Here is an 18019-nt window from a genome sequence, read left to right as displayed (position 1 = left end):
CGGTCATTTTTAAACGACGCACAAGGGTAGTAATTATTACACGAATCTTCAACCTCAACAGTTGTTCTGGATAGTAATTACCCGCCGATATTTATTTAGTAGTGCATAATTCTTCAAAGATGATTTTTAAAAAATCCAACATCCCACCACTTTTACTCGGGGAAAATAATGTTGTTTTCTTCTACGGTAACATCGAAAAAAATATACTTACTCCACCATCCATCACATTTTCATCTGGAATGGCCTTCTTCTATGGTAACTTTACAAAGATTGATTTAGTCTATCACCCGTTGCCTCTGTCGGTTAGAGAAATACTACCATTTCCTTTTGTGGAAACACGGAAAACTAAAGCACTCCACCATCCACTGCCTATTTCAACACTTCCGCGGTATTTTAGCAACTCAGATATTGTTTTATTTCTACAATATTTTAACCAATGATCTATAAACAAAAGCACTCCACCATCCGCCACCTATTTCACTGGCACTTCCAAGGTACTTCAGCAGCCCAGATATTGTATTATTTCCACAAAATTGTAACCAACGATCTTGCTTCCGCGGTACTCTAGCAACCCAAATATTATATTATTTTCACAAAATTGTAACCAACAATCTTCATACCAAGGGCGCGGTTAAGTTTTAGATGTTTCTTCAGCTGTTTTTGAAAAGGAATCCCGCACTCTTAAACCTGAAAATGTTGTTTTTTAAAAATAATGCTGCATCTTAGACAACACGGGCGCGGCGTGCGCCGCGCCGCAAACTTCCTAGTAGGAGTAAAAAAAAAAAAGAAACTCTCTAATTCGAACTATCCGTTATCTTTGGTGTTGTGCACTTGTGCTCTCCGCCCCACCTTGCTATCCCCACGAACCAAAAACTCCACCGCGAAAAAAGAGAACAGGGAAGCCATGGCGATCTCCAGCTGGAGCACGCGCCTTCTCCTCAGCCCCTGCCGCCCCATCCCCAGCCCTAGCCGCCGCCGCCGCCCGTCCCTCTCCGCCACGTTCCGCGCCCCCGCTCCCGGCCGACGCCAGTGCCTCCGCCTGAGCCGCCCGCCCCATGCGTACATCTCGGCGCCCGCACCCGGCCCCGACGCCTACCAGTCCCCCTCCCTTGACGCCGCAGAGGCGGCGGCCGATGTGGCTGCCGCGATCTCCACTACCGACGCCGTCACCTGGGCTGGCGTCTGGGCCCTCCTGTCGCAGCACAAGGCCCGCTTAGCCATCTCCCTCGCCGCGCTCCTCGCCTGCACCACCTGCACGCTCTCCATGCCGCTCTTCTCAGGTACGCATATATACGCCTTCAGCTCCCCGGTGTAGATGGATGCTGGTCCGTTTCTCAAATGCGGTTGTTGGATGTTCTCGCAGGGAGGTTCTTCGAAACCCTGATTGGGAGGGGGTCCGAGCCTCTACTAAGGCTCTTGTCCAAAATCGCGGTGTTGTATACGCTGGAGCCGATATTTACCATCATCTTTGTGATTAACATGACGGTGATCTGGGAGAAAGTGATGGGCAGACTGCGGAGCCAGATATTTCGGAGGATTCTGATCCAAAAGGTAAACGTTGGAAGAACATAATGCTGTAGTTTCTGCGGCCAAGGTCGCATGCGCAAGTCATTCATATCACAGTTTTGGTTGCTTGGTGTTATGTTATTCTCAAACTTAGCCAAGCATGGTGGGTGTGCTTTTCCAACTATTGCTACAGAATTATCTTTGCTATTTTATTTTATTTGAACTTCAGCTTGTATCACATCACGAAACAAAGGTTTGGTTACAATCATCCTTAGTCTGTTCAGAACAACAGGAAGAACTGAACCAAGTAAAACAAACTCTCGTACCTCACTTCTACCTAATCTAGCCAGCTCAGGCCGCTGTTGTTACCATTTCTGTGGTTAGCTAGCTGATTTAGTTCGTGATTGTGCTGAATCGGAAGCATTAAGTGCCACCGAACTACTGTCCACCAATGTCTCAATGATGAAATTGTTTATATTTGCTAAGGAGCTAGTGATTTCTGCATCGTTCAAATTTTATCAGATGTACTCGAATGGACAGAGCTAGTGATTTTAGTTCATATGCAAATATGTAGATTGTCCACTAGGGCTGCCGACAGTTGATCAACATTGATTTGTTACTTAACATGTAAATGCACAGTAAATATAAAATTAGTCTCTGCGTTATGATGAAAATGGTTTATCCATGGTATTCAATTCCCAGGCTAAGCCAGCTCTTTTACTGCAGCATAATATGCACTTTATAGGTGGCAGAAAGTTAGTTGGAAGTATTTCCGTGGATCCAACTATGCTTAGCTTAGGCATTGTACAAGATGTAGTTATAAGGGTAGCATAAGGGGGAGGATGGACAGGTTCGTCAGAATAAGATAGCTGAGTACACACTTTGACTCAGGACCACGAAAGAAAGGACCTGTTGTTTGCTAATTAACACTGGTGCATGCTGATGTAATGTGATATGGTTTTATCTATCTATACTATGTAACCTGAACGGTAACTAACTAATTACTCTGCTGGGAAGTGATACATTAGTTCATAACCTGCTAAACTCGTTTTGCTATGCTAATTTCATTGCCCTTTTCTCTCGAATAATCGTTACATGTTTTACAAGGTTATCTTGTGCCACTTTGGCATACTAAACAAATTTATATTTGTTCTCATGTACTTATCATGTTATTTGAAATGCTAACAACGTATTTGTTTTTTATTTTCCTGCAGATGGTATTTTTTGATCGTCATAAGGTATGCTAATTTTTATACGATTCTCACAGTTATTAATGAGAGAAAATATTTGTATACGATGTTTCCCATGCAATTCAAAATATTTGTACCTGTTAATTAATTAATATAGTGCATGGAAATTTGTTAAATATTACTTGCTCATATAACCTCAGGCAAGACGTTAAATTTTGATATGTAACTATTATTGTACTATGTAAGTAATAGTTGAGGAATAGTACGTGCTGAAAATTTAATAAGAACCACATCTCAGTATCAAAAAGGTTACTGAGCAAAGGTTTCTAAGTTGTGGATACAACTTAGAAAAAGAGAAAAATATCTTGCTTCTTTTTCACAAATCATAGTACAATGACCTTGATTTAGTTTTTTCTGATAAAATTGTATTGCGTAATCTTTCGTACGAAGGTACACTTCTCTTACATTTATGTAAATAAATCAATAGATGTCTTGATGGATACACCTGTGTTCTGAGTTCTCACAAACCAGTTAATAGATACCAAGAAGTTATTCCATCATTTCATCTTTATCAAGTCAGATTATGATGTTTTTTTCGGATTTGTTAACTTAACTTTAGTGTCAACCATAGATACTTTGGGTGGGGGGGGAGTGGTGATACATTATTGTTATTGCCTCAACCAATAGGCAATAGTTGGTCTGCTTCATTTCTTCACGCAAGTATCTTACTATCATTTGATGGCAGGTTGGCGAGTTAACTGGTTTGTTGACATCCGATTTGGGTTCTTTGAAGGGTGTAGTAAGTGACAACATATCAAGAGACCGTGGGCTAAGGGCATTCACTGAGGCAAGAAATTTTAAATTATGAGAATGTAAGATTGATGCTGCTAAGTGCTAAAAAGTTTGATCAGTATAATTACATAATCTCTCAAGGCTATTTGTAATGCTGCTTCAATACCGACTTCAATTCTAACCATTGTTGACCTGTAACCTGCTTACCGGCTATTCCTTTCATATTATAAACTTGATTAGTCTAGTAATCATGATTCATGTCTGACTGTCTTATAAATCGTTTTTTGTATTCTATTTTCAGATCACTGGAACACTGTGTATACTTTTCACGTTATCCACTGAGCTTGCTCCTGTTCTAGGACTCCTCATAGTCTCTGTCTCCGTTATAGTTGGTATTTTTCGAAAAGCTATCTCTGCCAATGTGACGTGTCCTTTATTTTTCTTACTATACTCATTTGCTTCAGGGCTAGAATTACTTTCATCAGTCTGAAATGTTACAATATGTTTTGAAAGTAAGCTGTTATTTGTGCTTAATAAGCAAATTAGGTTTCGTAGGACCTAATTTTGGAAGTTTGTTCTGCAAGTCCTATTCCTTTCCGTGGTTTCGAACCTCTGAAGAGCCTGAATATAATATTGGTACTTCCTCCGATCCATATTACTTGCCGTTAGTGTGGATGTATCTAGACACATTCTAGATATAGATATATCCGTATTTGAAACAATTAATATGAATCGGAAGGAGTATTAGATTTCATGTTCAAAAACAATCTTGGTACGAGCATTAGATTTCTGATTTCCCGTTACTATTGGATGTCTAGGAACATTACATCATATGCTCAAAACCTCACCTTCCAAATATGTGTCCTCAACAAGTTCTCAAACATTTTAATGTTAAAACTTCTGTTAGAATCATGAATTATCAAATGCCAGCTGATTGTTCGTAGAATTATTTGGTCTTTTTGAAACAGCCAAGAGACAAACACATGGCTCTGCAAGATGTTTTATTTGCAATTTTCTCTTTTTGTTGATATTGTTGTCACAGACCATCACCATGTTTTTTGCAGACTTCCAGGATTTTACATCTTAGGTCTTGAATAAGTGAATTTAGTTTCTAGGCAATTATATTAAATAATTTTAATTTTTTCCGCACGGTAATATTTTCTTGGGTTGAAAGTACTACCTCCATCTAAAAATAGGTGTCTTAGTTCTGTCTAGATACAGACACACTTTAATTATATCCGTATCTAGAAAAAGTTGAGACACCTATTTTTGGACGGAGGGAGTAGATGAGTTAGTTTGTACTTTACAAGGTTTGGTATCCCTCTGTCCTTAAATACTTGTCGCAGATTTAGTTAAAAAATGTAGGGTGAAATGTGTCTAGATTCATTTGAACCTGCGACAAGTATTTAGGGTCGGGGGAGTAATAAACATATTGCGCCCTTTGAAAGGAATGCTTTGTGAAAGTGGCATTTTGTGTTCACATATCCTCAAAATTATTTACTTAACTTTTGACACGGTAGTTTCTTTAACCAGCTATTTTCAAGAGGTCAACTGTCCCTACCTTTAAATCATACGGAATTGTCCAAGCACATATATCAGACTGTGTGTCAGAAACATTTTCAGCCATCCGTACTGTGAGTACCATCTTTTTGTCCAAGCACATATATCAGATTCGTGCTCAAGTTTCTCATGCATATTTGTCAGTACATCAGTGAAAATAATATCATTGCTAGACACATGTTCAACTGCTTGGATTATCCTTGTTTAACTCAAAAATAATATGCAGGTTAGGTCATTTGGTGGTGAAAAACGACAAATTTCTATGTTTGACAACTTGGTATGTCTCTTTGTCTATGCACTTCTTTTGTCCTGGAAAACTGGGGAGGGCTCTAGTGAGGATGACATATGCAGTAGATAAAATGTTTTAGATTACAGTGGAAGGATCCAAACAGAAAGTACAACCAGTAGATTTTTGTTTTTCAATGTTTCTTTCTAATGTGTAGCAAACACCGTGACTTTTCATTGATGGTTCTGTTTAATCAATAAAAAATACAGATCGCAGAGAAAATATTCAAATGAAATCTACAATCATTAGATCACGCATAACTCACTCTGCTCGTAGGAGTAAAATAGCGTATATTTCATTTGATAGTTATGCCAATATTCCTGCAATTATGTTAAAGTTGCTCCTTAGTTCTATATTGCTGACTAAGGAATATAGGAGTAATCGAGTAAGGAACTTTTCTTTATTCTTTGCTTGACACCAAAGCAGTGCAGGATTGCTTTGAATACCCAAGCCTACAATGCAACTAATAGATAAAACTAAGCTGATCTAACCTAAAATCTTACCAAACTTCTATTAAATACTTCTCGATTGTACTGGAGGGTTTCTTTTCCTGTGTTTTGCAATCTTTGAATATTATTTTTGATTGTTATTTTCTTTTATCAACATTATACTAATTTCATTACATTCTTACACATTTTTTTATTTGATAGGCACTTGCTTTTCAAAATAGCGGCACAAAACTAGGAGTGCTGAAAGCTGCCAATGAGTCATTGACTCGAGTGGTAGTTTATGTTTCCCTAATGGCGCTTTACATTCTTGGTGGTAGCAAAGTCAGTGCGGTAAGCATCTGAACAGATTATGTGTAAGATACTACTTTTCTGAGATGTTTTCTAAAGACTGGAAATGGTGCTGTTGAGTTCTGGTAATTTCCATACCATCATTTGAAGCACCCTGTAGCTTCACTTGTATTATATGGGGTAACTTGGCTATATGAGAAGGCTCTACTGATTTTTTTAGTTTATCCTAAAATTACTTTCATGTCATTTTTGCTTTTGCTTATATAACATGCAAAGACTTAGCCTTGGCAAAGGGGTTCCATACTCGGAAAATTTTGTAGATATGGACAGTTTCTTGTAGCTCTACAAGCTGCAATCTGATGCACCTATAGTAAACCTTGAGGATATCTGACTATTGTGGATTTATGCATGTCTCTTGTTGGTTCCAGCCACTTACCGCGAATCTTAGGATGTCTCTAACTTCTCCCTGTATACAACACTTAATCATCTACAGCGTTGAAGCTAAGTACATAGCTCAAGATTTTTTTTTCTAGTTTTGGTATTGAATGGTTTACTGTTAGTCTATTATATTATCGAGTGCGTTACTAGTTGTTTAGATCTTTGGATAACTTTTTTTACACCGCTAACGGCAAACATATAGTGCAGCGATTGATTTTAGGATCAACGTTTACAAGCTTCTCTTCCAATTCCACCTCCACTTCAAAAAACAGAATAGAAACAGGTTTCTCATCGCTTTTTTAGGTTTAGCCTGGCTTATATAGTAACTAGCCTCGATTTTTCAAAATATATAATTTCACCAATCACCAATGCACATCACTTGCTTCATCCAAATATATCATAATGAAAAATTGATTAAATTGAGTGCCTGAGCACCATGTAGGCTTCAGCTGCTGAAACCAAATCTGTATATGATAATTCATTTGTCATCCTTTGAAAACACATTTTATGTGTATCAATGATACACGCATGCAACAGCTCGGCTTTACACTTTTACTCATCAAAATGCATATAACATTCATGATACGAGTTTAATTTGTGTGCTAAGGCTTGTACTGTCTGTTCTTTTTGTTTTATTTTAGAACCTTGTACTGAATCGGAACAGTATGGCTAATTTACTATTTCAGGGCAAGTTGTCTATTGGAACCATGGCATCTTTTATTGGCTACACATTTACGCTGACCTTTGCTGTAAGTAGCAAATTCCGGTTCTTAATTATTTTTTTGTAGCTTCATTTGTTGTTATTACATATATGATACATGATAAGACATGCATTTTTAGGTTCAAGGAGCAGTTAATACCCTAGGTGATCTGCGTGGGACATTTGCTTCTATAGAAAGAATAAATTCTATTCTGTCAACAAAGGACATTGATGATTCACTTGCATATGGTTTAGCCAAAGAGCTAGACAACCAAGATTCCAATGGCGCGGTGCACGAAAAGGGCACTGTTAACAAACATTACATGTCAGCGCTGAAATCATCCAGCAGCTGTAGTAATCTGGCCTGGTCTGGCGACATTCACCTGGAAGGTAAGTTTACCGTTATAAATATTTATTCAATAAATTCAGCAGTTTCTTCCATACTATGCAGATTCATAGTATGTTCCAAATTATGTGACCGTCTGATATATTTCCATCATTATATTTTCATATTGTGAATGTGTAATTTATTTTTCTAAGATTTAGTTTCAGGATTGAATTTATTAGTAATTTAGTGTCTGTCTGTAATAAGCTTGTCATGATACCCTCAAGTTTCACTTATTTGTGTTGAAGACGTAATTTAAGAGGGTGTGTTTTCTTGTAATTGCATGAGCATTGAAGTACATATTTATGAACTGTAAAATTTTCTGGGTTTGACTTTAATGAGAGCAGCTTAATGATTCTTCCTTTTGAGTTTGTTTCTTAAAATGTCCAGTAGTTGTGTTACTGCTAGCACAAAATCTACGCTTCACTAATGTACAGCATTCTTTGCTCATTGGCATACAACTCATACTCATATATTTCTGTCAGATGTTCATTTCTCTTACCCACTGAGATCTGATGTGGATGTCTTAAATGGGCTTGACCTTAAGATCGAGTGTGGAAAAGTTACAGCACTTGTGGGCTCTAGTGGTGCTGGGAAAAGCACGGTGGTGCAACTTCTAGCGCGGTATTATGAGGTGCTGTTGTATATACATAGTAATATTACAGTTGCTTAGTTATGTTTTATAAATGTAGCAACATTTTAGATTTGGTCCAATCTTGCAGCCTACTCGAGGTCGCATCACGGTGGCAGGAGAAGACATTCGTGTATTTGATAAAAGAGAATGGTCTCGAGTTGTATCTCTAGTGAATCAGGTATATGGTGACCACTACGAAGCACCTATCTTTTCATACCATTAGTCCCTAGTTCATAGTAGTACACAAGTATGAGTTTATCCCATTGATTCATTTGAACTGCTAGATTTTGTCAGCAGTCATTCATAATTACAGTAAGGGATATAAAATGTACCATCTCACAGTTATTAATTCTATCAAGTCTTTTTTGTATGAAAAATCAGGACCCTGTCCTATTCTCGGCATCTGTGGGAGAAAACATTGCTTATGGTCTTCCCGATGACGTTGTCTCCAAGGATGAGATAATAAAAGCTGCTAAAGCTGCCAATGCTCATGAATTTATCATCTCCCTTCCACAGGTTCGACAGCCTATCATTGATTGATGCTAGTTATAGTAATTGTATCCGATGATATGCCCATAATCCATTTCTTCATTTATTTGCAATTTAGGGCTACGACACTCTTGTTGGTGAGCGGGGCAGCCTCCTAAGTGGGGGACAAAGACAGGTAATTCGATATCTTAATATGTACATTGCTTGCGTTGCCGTTACTTTGATAAAGGAATTACATCAGTGGTGTTATATCCTAACTGATGTATACTATTTTGGGACTTTATTGTAACTAATGTACACTTTGTTTTACAGAGAATTGCAATTGCACGAGCTCTTCTAAAAAATGCTCCTATTCTAATACTTGATGAGGTATTTCCTTGCCAAAAATAATACTTTTTTTTTACCTCACAAGAAGCACGTTACATATTAGAATCCTTTTCCATAAGCTTGTATTGGGATTACCAACCTTGTATTCACTCAAGGAAGCTATATGCAGGCTACAAGTGCACTGGACACCACCAGTGAACGGCTTGTGCAGGAAGCTCTTGATCTTTTGATGAAGGATAGGACTTCTTTGGTGATCGCCCACAGATTGAGTACCGTGCAAAATGCGCATCAAATTGCTGTCTGCTCAGATGGCAAGATCATAGAACTTGGGACACATGCTGAACTGATTGCGGAGGGAGGTAGTTATGCATCGCTTGTAGGCACGCAGAGGCTTGCATTTGAGTAATGCCTTGCTAACATTTTTTTGGGTCCACACTTGGCATTCAAGTATGCAAATCACGAGAGATTATAGGACCTGTTGACGAAATACATGTAACAAAGGTTAAAGGTTGTAGACGATTTACAAAATACATTTACCAGAGGTTAAAGGGCTGTAGACGATTTACAAAATACATGTAACTGAGTTTAAAGGTTGTACACGATTTATGAAATTATACATGAATTGTGCAATGCACGTAACAAAGATGATTCTCAAATAAAGGGTGAATATGGTACTCTACGTTACTTTCTATCCTTTGTGTCCTTTTGTTAATTTTTGCAGGGGTTTTCTATCCTTATTGAGTGCGATGTTTACAGTGAAGAAAACCAAAACGTTTGTTTCCTAGCTGGTGTGGTTGTCACCTGTAATCTTGGAGTAGTTAGATATGTGTTGCTATTAGACTAATGCCGTTAGCCTTGAAACTGATCGATGCTCTGTGCTATGCACAACCTACCAAGTTTGATTATGTACTGCCTCCTATCCAAATTAATTGGTGCGGTCATATATTATATCCAATTCAAATGTGCTCATGAGCTGCGACAATTAATTTGGGCTGGAGGAATTAGTTTCTTTATATGAAACTGACAAGATTAATTTCTGTACCTGAACTAACAAGAAATTAGAGGGCTGCCAATTCAGGGTCATTTTAATCCAATAAACCATGTTAGGAATTATGTTCAAATGCTACTAGCCGCCATTGACTCACATACTTGAAAGAAAAAAATGATGGAAGTACTTTGAGATTGCTCTGGGACTAAAAGTAACTAAATTTGAAGAGATAAACATTCAAGGTTGATTGCTGAAATCAAAGAATGTTTGATGAATCTGAGTTTCAGTCCAGTCTTCAGCTCCAACCATGATAGTAGCTATGAGCCTCAAGTTGATATGAGCCTATGATTAAGTAAGAAAAACACACATCTTCATGGGGAATTTTATTTTCTGCCACTCTTTACTTTGACACTTTACAATTTGCCCTTATTTAGTTTGACCTCTACCTTTTGCCAACTTGATTATTTTCCCTTTTCATTATTTTTCTTTCACTTGAGGATTTAGAACAAAACTTTATGACACAACTGCCCCTGACTCACACGGAACATAATCAAAGATACTGCCTAGTTCTCTTTTCTCCCCTGTTTTGAACGGGATAGGGAAGAACCCTACTTGTTGGCGCAGCTGCCGCCGCTACAAATTGACCGACGCCGCTGCACCTCTTCGGTCGCCGGCGCCTCTGCCGGTAGCTGATGTCCCTCCCTGCGCCCACCCATGCAGCTTGTCGTGCGGCGCTGCACCTCCACTGCCTCCACCCCTCGCTGCTGCCCCTGCACGCTACAGCCACACAATCCACCCAGCTCCTCCTCTGGCCCTACTATTTCACAGGCAAGCTCCAGCTCTGCTGCAGCCCCCGAAGACCTCACGTCCCTAGCTCTTAGCGGAGAAGGAGAGCGAGATGAGCGGGTCGCACCTAGCGTCGCGGGGGAGAGCTCGCCTTTTCCGCGGCCGGCCATCGTCTCTAGCTCTGGCTGCTGTGAAGGTTACCACCACCGACGCCCAGATCCTCTGCTCAAGGTGGACTTGGGCACCTCTGTTCGAAGGAAAGGGAGTTGAGCGAGGCGAGATTGCTAGGCAAAAGGAACGGAGACAGCTCGACTCGATGATCGAGAGATTTGGGTATTTTGGTCATAGATTGTGTGTCCGGCCTGTTAGGGGCAAATCATAAATTGGAAAACTAAAGAGTGGCAAAAAGGTAACGCTAAAGTAAAAGAGGGCAATTCATAGATGTACCAAGTAAAGAGGGGCAAATAATAAAATTCGCCCATCTTCAGATACCTTCCCAGCTGTAAGGCTGTACATGTACTTTATGTCTTCACACTTCGCTTCGGAAGACTCCATTGAGAGTACCACAGCACGGTAAACTGTCTTCTCAGGGGACACCAACCGTAAAAATAAAAGATTGTGTTCCGGAGGTAAACAGTAGCACAAAGCCATACTATCAAACAAGAGAGTCGTCTGTCCAGATCACCAGATTAACATTTCGTGTTCAGTCTGCAATATCAGTTTGTCGGAGGCGGAGGCGTATACACAAAGAAATCTCAGACCTGAAATACCATCCAGCAGAGCCAATGGAAGCAGGGTTCCTGTGAATTGGACACAAGAATTTACTTATCATCGCTTTGTTGTGTTCATCAATGCCCTTTCACCTTTGGGAGGGTAGCGATGCATCATGTAACAGGCTAAGCTGAAATTTTCACCTAACAACTTCAGAGATCTTGGATGTTGTAACAAGGGCGTAAGGGAAATGCATCCAGGGATGCCTCTGGTTTTAAAGCAAATCCAACCATACACAGAGGTGCAACATTCCGATCCATTGGCTATTGTTCATACTAGTGAACAAAGTGGATAACAAGTGAGTGACTTGAATGAGAAGATCTCGAAGAATGGAAATTCTATCCACTGTTGTTACAATTCCAAAACTATATCGAAAGGCAAGGACTATTCATTGTTAGTGTTTATGAGTATAGATCAACAATAGCCAATGGATCTTCCACCTAGTAGTGAAATAAGGAGAAAATCATAGTGGCATTGAAAATGCATTTCGTTTCTTTTCCACAACTCACGAAACCCAGTATCTTCCATCGGTTTCTTACGGTACAATATGTAGTAGGCAACAAAAGCATTAAATCAACCACCGTGTAGTGTGGAGATGAAGACAACCACATCCTTATCTTCCAACTCTGCATCAAGGCCACCACACAATTCCCAGTCGCAATCATTTATAAGGACAAGAACCCCAGGCCTCCTGCGAGCATGACAATTTTAGTACGGGAAGCTAAAATTAAGTAATTAACTATACCAGCACGGAGAAAGGTTCCAATTTTCGTGAAATATTAACTTGATAAATAGCATGGGTCATGTAACGGAAAACTACAGACGTGACATATGTCAACTCAACAGAAGCAGTTGAAATTTCTTCAATGATGTTAAAGAGGATGTACTAGTTTCTCTCCCAAATAAAGCATAATAATGTTTCTGTAGTGCCCAAGAGTTTGACCATTGTTGGGATTTCGTAAAATGATTATCACGGCCCTCGCCTTTTGGACTTGGTCAATTCGCATGCATTTTCTTGCCAATTTTTGGCCAAAACTTGAGCAACCAAAATCCCACAAACCACCTGAAGAACAAAAACTTGCTATACATTTTAGAGTCCCGGTTTCTATTTTCAAACAGTGGAAGGACTCGCTCTGTTTACAGCTATCTATTCATATGTACTAATGAAAGTACTCGGACTAACTATCACCTAAGCACCAGGCTCTGAGCACCTTCACCTAATTGAAACATCATATCATCTGCACAAACAAACAAACAAACAAACGCAAAAATAAAACATACACGGAATCGCCCTTGATGAACATCTCCGGCCGCTCCTTGATCAAATTGGACTTCACCCAAGAGAGCAACCCTTTCATCGTGGCCTGCAAAAGTACCAATGTTTAAACACTACTGTGTACTAAGGCATTCGCCCCTGAGGCATTCGATCGAGCAGCACCTTGACTTCGTCGTCCATGGGCGGGACATCCACCTTGTGCACCTTGGTGGATTTCTCCAGGAGCAGCTCCAGACCGCCCCTAAAGCCGCACATCAACCCAGCTCGTCAGCAACGACAACAGGCAAAGTGAACACAAATATGACAGCGATTTAACGAAAGAAAAGAAATATTACCCGAATTCAAGAGTGAGATGCATGGCTAAATGATCAGAAGGGATGCAGATTGATTGGGCTCTAGGGTTTGCTTGTTGGAATCAGGCAAAGAGAAGGCTGGAAGGGGAAAAGGCAAGAGGGGAACAAGGGAGAGAGATGATTCGGGAAGAGGGCGGAGAGGGGGAAGCCGCGAATATGGTCGAGGCTCCTCAATATGCTGCAGCTGCTCAAGCCGCGGCGCGGCGGCGGAGCTGCCCAACGGGGGGAAGCCGTGAGAGGTCGGGAGTCGAGCAGAACGGTGTGAATGGGGGATTTCTTTGCTCGGTCTGTGAAAAACACTGATGAAAAGTATCGTGCGGGGGCTGCGGGCTTGCTGGCCGGATTATAGTGGGCTTTTTTCACTTCTATCTTGGCTAATACAGGCCCATGTCCTCTGCCCTCGCCTTCCTCTCGTACCCCTTGTTCTGACTTCTGAGACAGAAAACCTTGCCTGGAGCTCCGATGCCGCCTTTGCTGCCATTAGAAACCCAGGGCGGTCGCAAGATGTCACGCAAGACAAGGATGGCACAACACATTCCATATGTTACGTGAAGATGTTTTTGCGCAAGTTATATCTTCGTTTTGGTCTATAACGATCAACAAGGTTTGCTCCAACACGGAACATTATTACATTTGACAAAACATTATATGAACTACGATATACAAATAGATATTCCACTCAACATGAACCAAAGAAACATAACACGCTCTACTTCTTAACAAGCAAGGGGCCCACATTGTCACCAGTGGCTTTGTTGTGCTTCACATGGCTTCCATCGCACAGTGGAAATGTTCCCGATCTCCAGCACCTTGTGACAAAGATGTAAATTAAAGTCAGTGATAGTTGGTACTTGAAAATGTCATGCAAATCAAGTATTATTCCACAGAAAGATGATCTCTGAAATGCAGGCAGCATAAAGACCATTAAGTGGCTAGCCAAGGTCCCCATAGTTTGGGTCAATTGACACAAATTAATAGTTTGTGCAAGGTAGGTTTCACTTGCAAATCTAGTATGTTTCAGTAGAAATAGTCATACAAGTTGCAACAGTTTTCGATGTAGTGATCGCGAAAATATCATCAGAAGATTTACATAACAGTGCATAAAGCATGTACACAGCCATGATGATTCAAGACTTTGCTTTACTTGGTTTTCCTTCCTTTGGCTATTCTAAGGGTAAAAATTATCAATTACTGAAGCACTCACTAGAGCAACACAAACTTCCCCTGCACAAAAAGGTCAACCGAGCTTCATCTATTGAAGTTATTTATGTTGCACGCTCAAGTCAACTAAAACAAAAATTAGAGATGAAAGGCTGCAGCCTGAACAGTTCATTAAGAGTGTGAAAGTACTCATAGCTCACTCTTGCTATAACTAGGATAGGAATCTCTTTGTACTCTGATTGCATTAACAACTGCACTTCTTTTATCCTCTTCAAAATACCTCGAAGGGCTTACCCTCTTGGATCATGACAACTTCACAAGAATAGGTTGGTTGATGAGGTAGGAACATTATCATGTTATATACTTGCAGAGTTGTACTACTACATACTTCCTCTCTTTGGAAATAAGTAACTCAGTTTTGTCAGATATCTTAGAAGTATTTCAGTGTGTAGATGCCGTATCTAAATAAAATTAAGTCATTTAGTCCCGTACGGAGCTGTACTGATCAAGTTATTCTAACGAGTAGAAAAGTCAGATACAAGAAACTCCTGACACAAAACATGTGACTTCTTGCACCCCAACATGAAGCAATCGGAAGTTTTATTATTTCTACGGTGAAAGCAATCAGAAGTACAGAACACGAAGGGAAGCTGTACCGGCAGTACGGTGTGAGCGGCTTGGAGAGCTCCCCGGCCAGGACGGTGTCAACCACCTTGGCCTCCTCCTTCCTGATGGCCGGGTTTATCCCGCTGCCTCCAGCGGTCTCCGCCTCCGCGCGCACCGCCACCACGCCGCGCCGGGCCCGTCCGCTGCCAAAGCCTGGCACCGGCGCGGAAGGCGGAAAAGTTAGGCGGAACGCGGCGGCGCAGAACGGGGTCGCCATGGTTCTTGATGGGAGGTGCGCTGCGGCCTGCGGCGGTTCTTGGGTTGGTCGGATTGGTTTGGTGGGAGTTGGGGGATGGATGGCTCGGTCGCTGGCTTGAGTAGGCGTGGCGGCGTGGGGGTGGATTTGGGGTGTGTGGCAAGCACAAGCGCCTACAGCCAGATGGATGGAGGAGGCCCCGTTTGCCCCACCAAAACTGTCCCTACGTCTTTGTCTCTTCTCACGCGCGTGTCTCTCGCACAATCTGTTGTTTCCTCATCGTTGATTTCTTGCCCTTTCCATTTCCTCTGTTTTTGGTCATTCTCACAAAAAATAAAGATAGATCTGTTTTGGTCATTCTCACATTGAATTTTGAACCATAACCAATTCAATGTGTATCATTTGATTTGTCTTCATAGTTGGTTTAGGGCATCTCCAGCGGCGCGACGCAAATGGACGCTGAGCAACCGTTTGTGTCCGCCGTGACCGGAAATACATTTGCCACCACCTCCAGCGGGGCGACCCATAGTGACTGGGCCGTCCGCGGAGACGCAAACCTGGCTCAAATATGCGTCAGGTTTGCGTCTCTGCGGACGCTGACCGGACGCGCACAGTGTCCGCTCGGTCCTCGCACGGGCCCGCCTGGCACGGACACAACTGCATCGTCTTCCACGGTAGCCTTTGCAGGGCCGCGTTAATGGCGCACCTCGGCTTCCGCGAGCGTGCGCAGCGAGGCGGCGTTGCAGTGGCAGGCCATTGAAGGCGAGATGGCGTCCGAGCCTCTTAAAGGGACGCTGCCGGTGGCCATTTCCCCGACCAAACCATTGCCACATCCCACAGTATCCACCCCACCGACGCGTTCCATCGGCCGCGCTCCGCCTGCTGCTCCGGCGTGGGATTGAAAGAACATATCTCCTTTATAAGTTGTTTTGGTATTGATGACAATGATTTTATATGAGCATTTCGTGTTATAAGATTTGTAGGTTGTTGCATGCTCGGAATGCCCAAAAGTTGAAGAGCGTAAAAGACATCAAAGTGTTATTCGTGTGTGTGGTTGTTTGTTGAAAGAAAGAATGGAAGAGAAAAGAAAGAAAAGAAAAGATTGGAAGATAAGAAGAAGAAAGAAGAGAAGAGTAAAAAGGGAAGGATGGGTGGTCGCCGGCGGTGGTGCGGGCGGTACCACCGGCCACGCAGCGGCCGGAGCCTCCGGGCTAGGTACCGCCTGCGGTAGCGGGGAGCTGCCGTGTGCGGCAGTAAGGTTCCAGGGGGATTGGAGCCCCGGCGGTACCTCGACCGGTACCCCGGCTGGAGGCTCCGGTCTCCCCTCCTGGCCCGCACGCTCCTGGCCACGTGGCCGCCCCTTATTCACCCGCGCCGGTCGACCGCGGCCGGTAGTACCGGCCCAACCTGGCCGGTACTACCGCTCAGCCCTCCAACGGCTGTTTTTCTCCAGGATATAAATACCCTTCTTCTCCAAGTGGTTTTGCTGCTCACTTCTTTCCCAAAAAGCAAAACACCATTGTTGAGCCACCAAGAACACCAAATTCATCGGATCTCCTCCCTCAATCACCCAAATCCCTTGTGCTTTGGAGAATCGAAGGAGAAGACCCCGATCTACATCTTCACCGAAGCAATTTGCATTTCCCCCTCATTTTGTTGAGGGCCCCCTTGCTAGTGTTCCTCTTTGGATCCCTAGTTGATTTGTGTTGATGTATTGTTGTTGATTGTTGTGTTGTTACAGATTTGGGAGCCTCCAATTTGGTTGTGGATGTGTGCCCCAAGAACCTTGTAAAGGCCCAGTTTCCGCCTCGAGGAAATCCCTTAGTGGAAGTGGGCTAGACCTTCGTGGCGTTGCTCACAGGAGATCTGAGTGAAGCCTTCGTGGCTGTTGGTTTGGCTTTCGTAGCAACCACACTCCTCCAAACGTAGACGTACCTTCTTGCAAAGGAAGGGAACTACGGGAATCATCTCCGTGTCATCGCGTGCTCCACTCTCGGTTACCTCTATCCTATTCTATCTCCTATATATTGTGTAGCTATATCGTGCTTAGTTGTTAGTCTTGTCATATAGGTAAATTCACTTAGTTGCATATCTAGAGAATTTACCTTTGTGTCAAACCTAAATTGAAAAAGAACTAAAAATTGGTTAGCACCTATTCACCCCCCCTCTAGGTGCGGCATACGATCCTTTCAATTGGTATCAGAGCCCCGGCTCTTATTTCGGGCTTAACCGCCTAAGAGTATGCCGGACGAAGAACCTATGGAAGGGGACGCTAAGATGGTCACCATGGATGATTTCAATTCGTTGAGGTCCTCCATGAAAGCTCAAATGGAAAGCATGAGAAAAATGATTTCCGAGCTTTTGACTCCGGCCCCTCCCATGGCTCCCACCAAAGAGGTAAATGTCACGGATGCGTTAGAAGAGGGAGATGCTTCGGTATTACCCTCCTCTACCAAACCCGTGAATGGTGATAACTTAAACACTATCACATCTCCCATTGCATCTCCTAGGGGAACTAGTGGAGGTGAGAGTTACAATCGAGTGCCTCCACCTTTTCTATCTCCCGATATACCGGTTCCCCATCCTCATATAAACATTCGGGGCGACCCACCTAAGTTTTCCGTTAATGATTTTGATACTTGGCAATTTGAGTTTAGCTCTCATGTTCGCAGTGCCTCCAATGAACTTTGGAGAATCATCATGGAAGGATTCAAGCCTTACGACCCCGACGAGTTGGCTAGAAGAGAAGCGGTTGATAGTCAACTCAACAACACCGCC

The 18019-nt window shown here is 42.1% G+C and overlaps 3 protein-coding genes across 3 annotated transcripts; 1 reads left to right on the top strand and 2 right to left on the bottom strand.

The window, feature by feature from the left end:
- The first annotated feature begins 844 nt into the window (after nt 1-844).
- LOC127333616 (ABC transporter B family member 28) lies at nt 845-9735 on the top strand. The gene is made up of 16 exons (XM_051360009.2): nt 845-1280; nt 1364-1551; nt 2721-2744; nt 3442-3543; nt 3790-3880; nt 5022-5122; nt 5275-5325; nt 5985-6113; nt 7196-7258; nt 7350-7599; nt 8080-8228; nt 8317-8406; nt 8610-8744; nt 8836-8892; nt 9030-9086; nt 9214-9735. Exons 1-16 carry the CDS (start codon nt 905-907, stop codon nt 9448-9450), a joined length of 2100 nt encoding a protein of 699 aa, XP_051215969.1. The 5' UTR covers nt 845-904; the 3' UTR covers nt 9451-9735.
- Nucleotides 9736-12063: 2328 nt separating this feature from the next.
- On the bottom strand, nt 12064-13503 carry LOC127333618 (ubiquitin-related modifier 1 homolog). The gene is made up of 4 exons (XM_051360011.2): nt 13201-13503; nt 13028-13106; nt 12871-12953; nt 12064-12280 (listed from the first exon to the last, which is right to left on the bottom strand). The coding sequence occupies exons 1-4, from the start codon at nt 13221-13223 to the stop codon at nt 12163-12165; spliced, it is 303 nt and encodes a 100-aa protein (XP_051215971.1). The 5' UTR covers nt 13224-13503; the 3' UTR covers nt 12064-12162.
- Nucleotides 13504-13775: 272 nt separating this feature from the next.
- Nucleotides 13776-15376, bottom strand: LOC127333617 (CDGSH iron-sulfur domain-containing protein NEET). Its single transcript, XM_051360010.2, has 2 exons — nt 15036-15376; nt 13776-14027 (listed from the first exon to the last, which is right to left on the bottom strand). The coding sequence occupies exons 1-2, from the start codon at nt 15260-15262 to the stop codon at nt 13928-13930; spliced, it is 327 nt and encodes a 108-aa protein (XP_051215970.1). The 5' UTR covers nt 15263-15376; the 3' UTR covers nt 13776-13927.
- Nucleotides 15377-18019: the final 2643 nt, after the last annotated feature.

Source organism: Lolium perenne, chromosome 2 (assembly GCF_019359855.2).
Source record: "Lolium perenne isolate Kyuss_39 chromosome 2, Kyuss_2.0, whole genome shotgun sequence".
Classification (NCBI taxonomy): Eukaryota; Viridiplantae; Streptophyta; class Magnoliopsida; order Poales; family Poaceae; genus Lolium; species Lolium perenne.
This window is presented reverse-complemented; position numbering and strand designations above follow the sequence as displayed.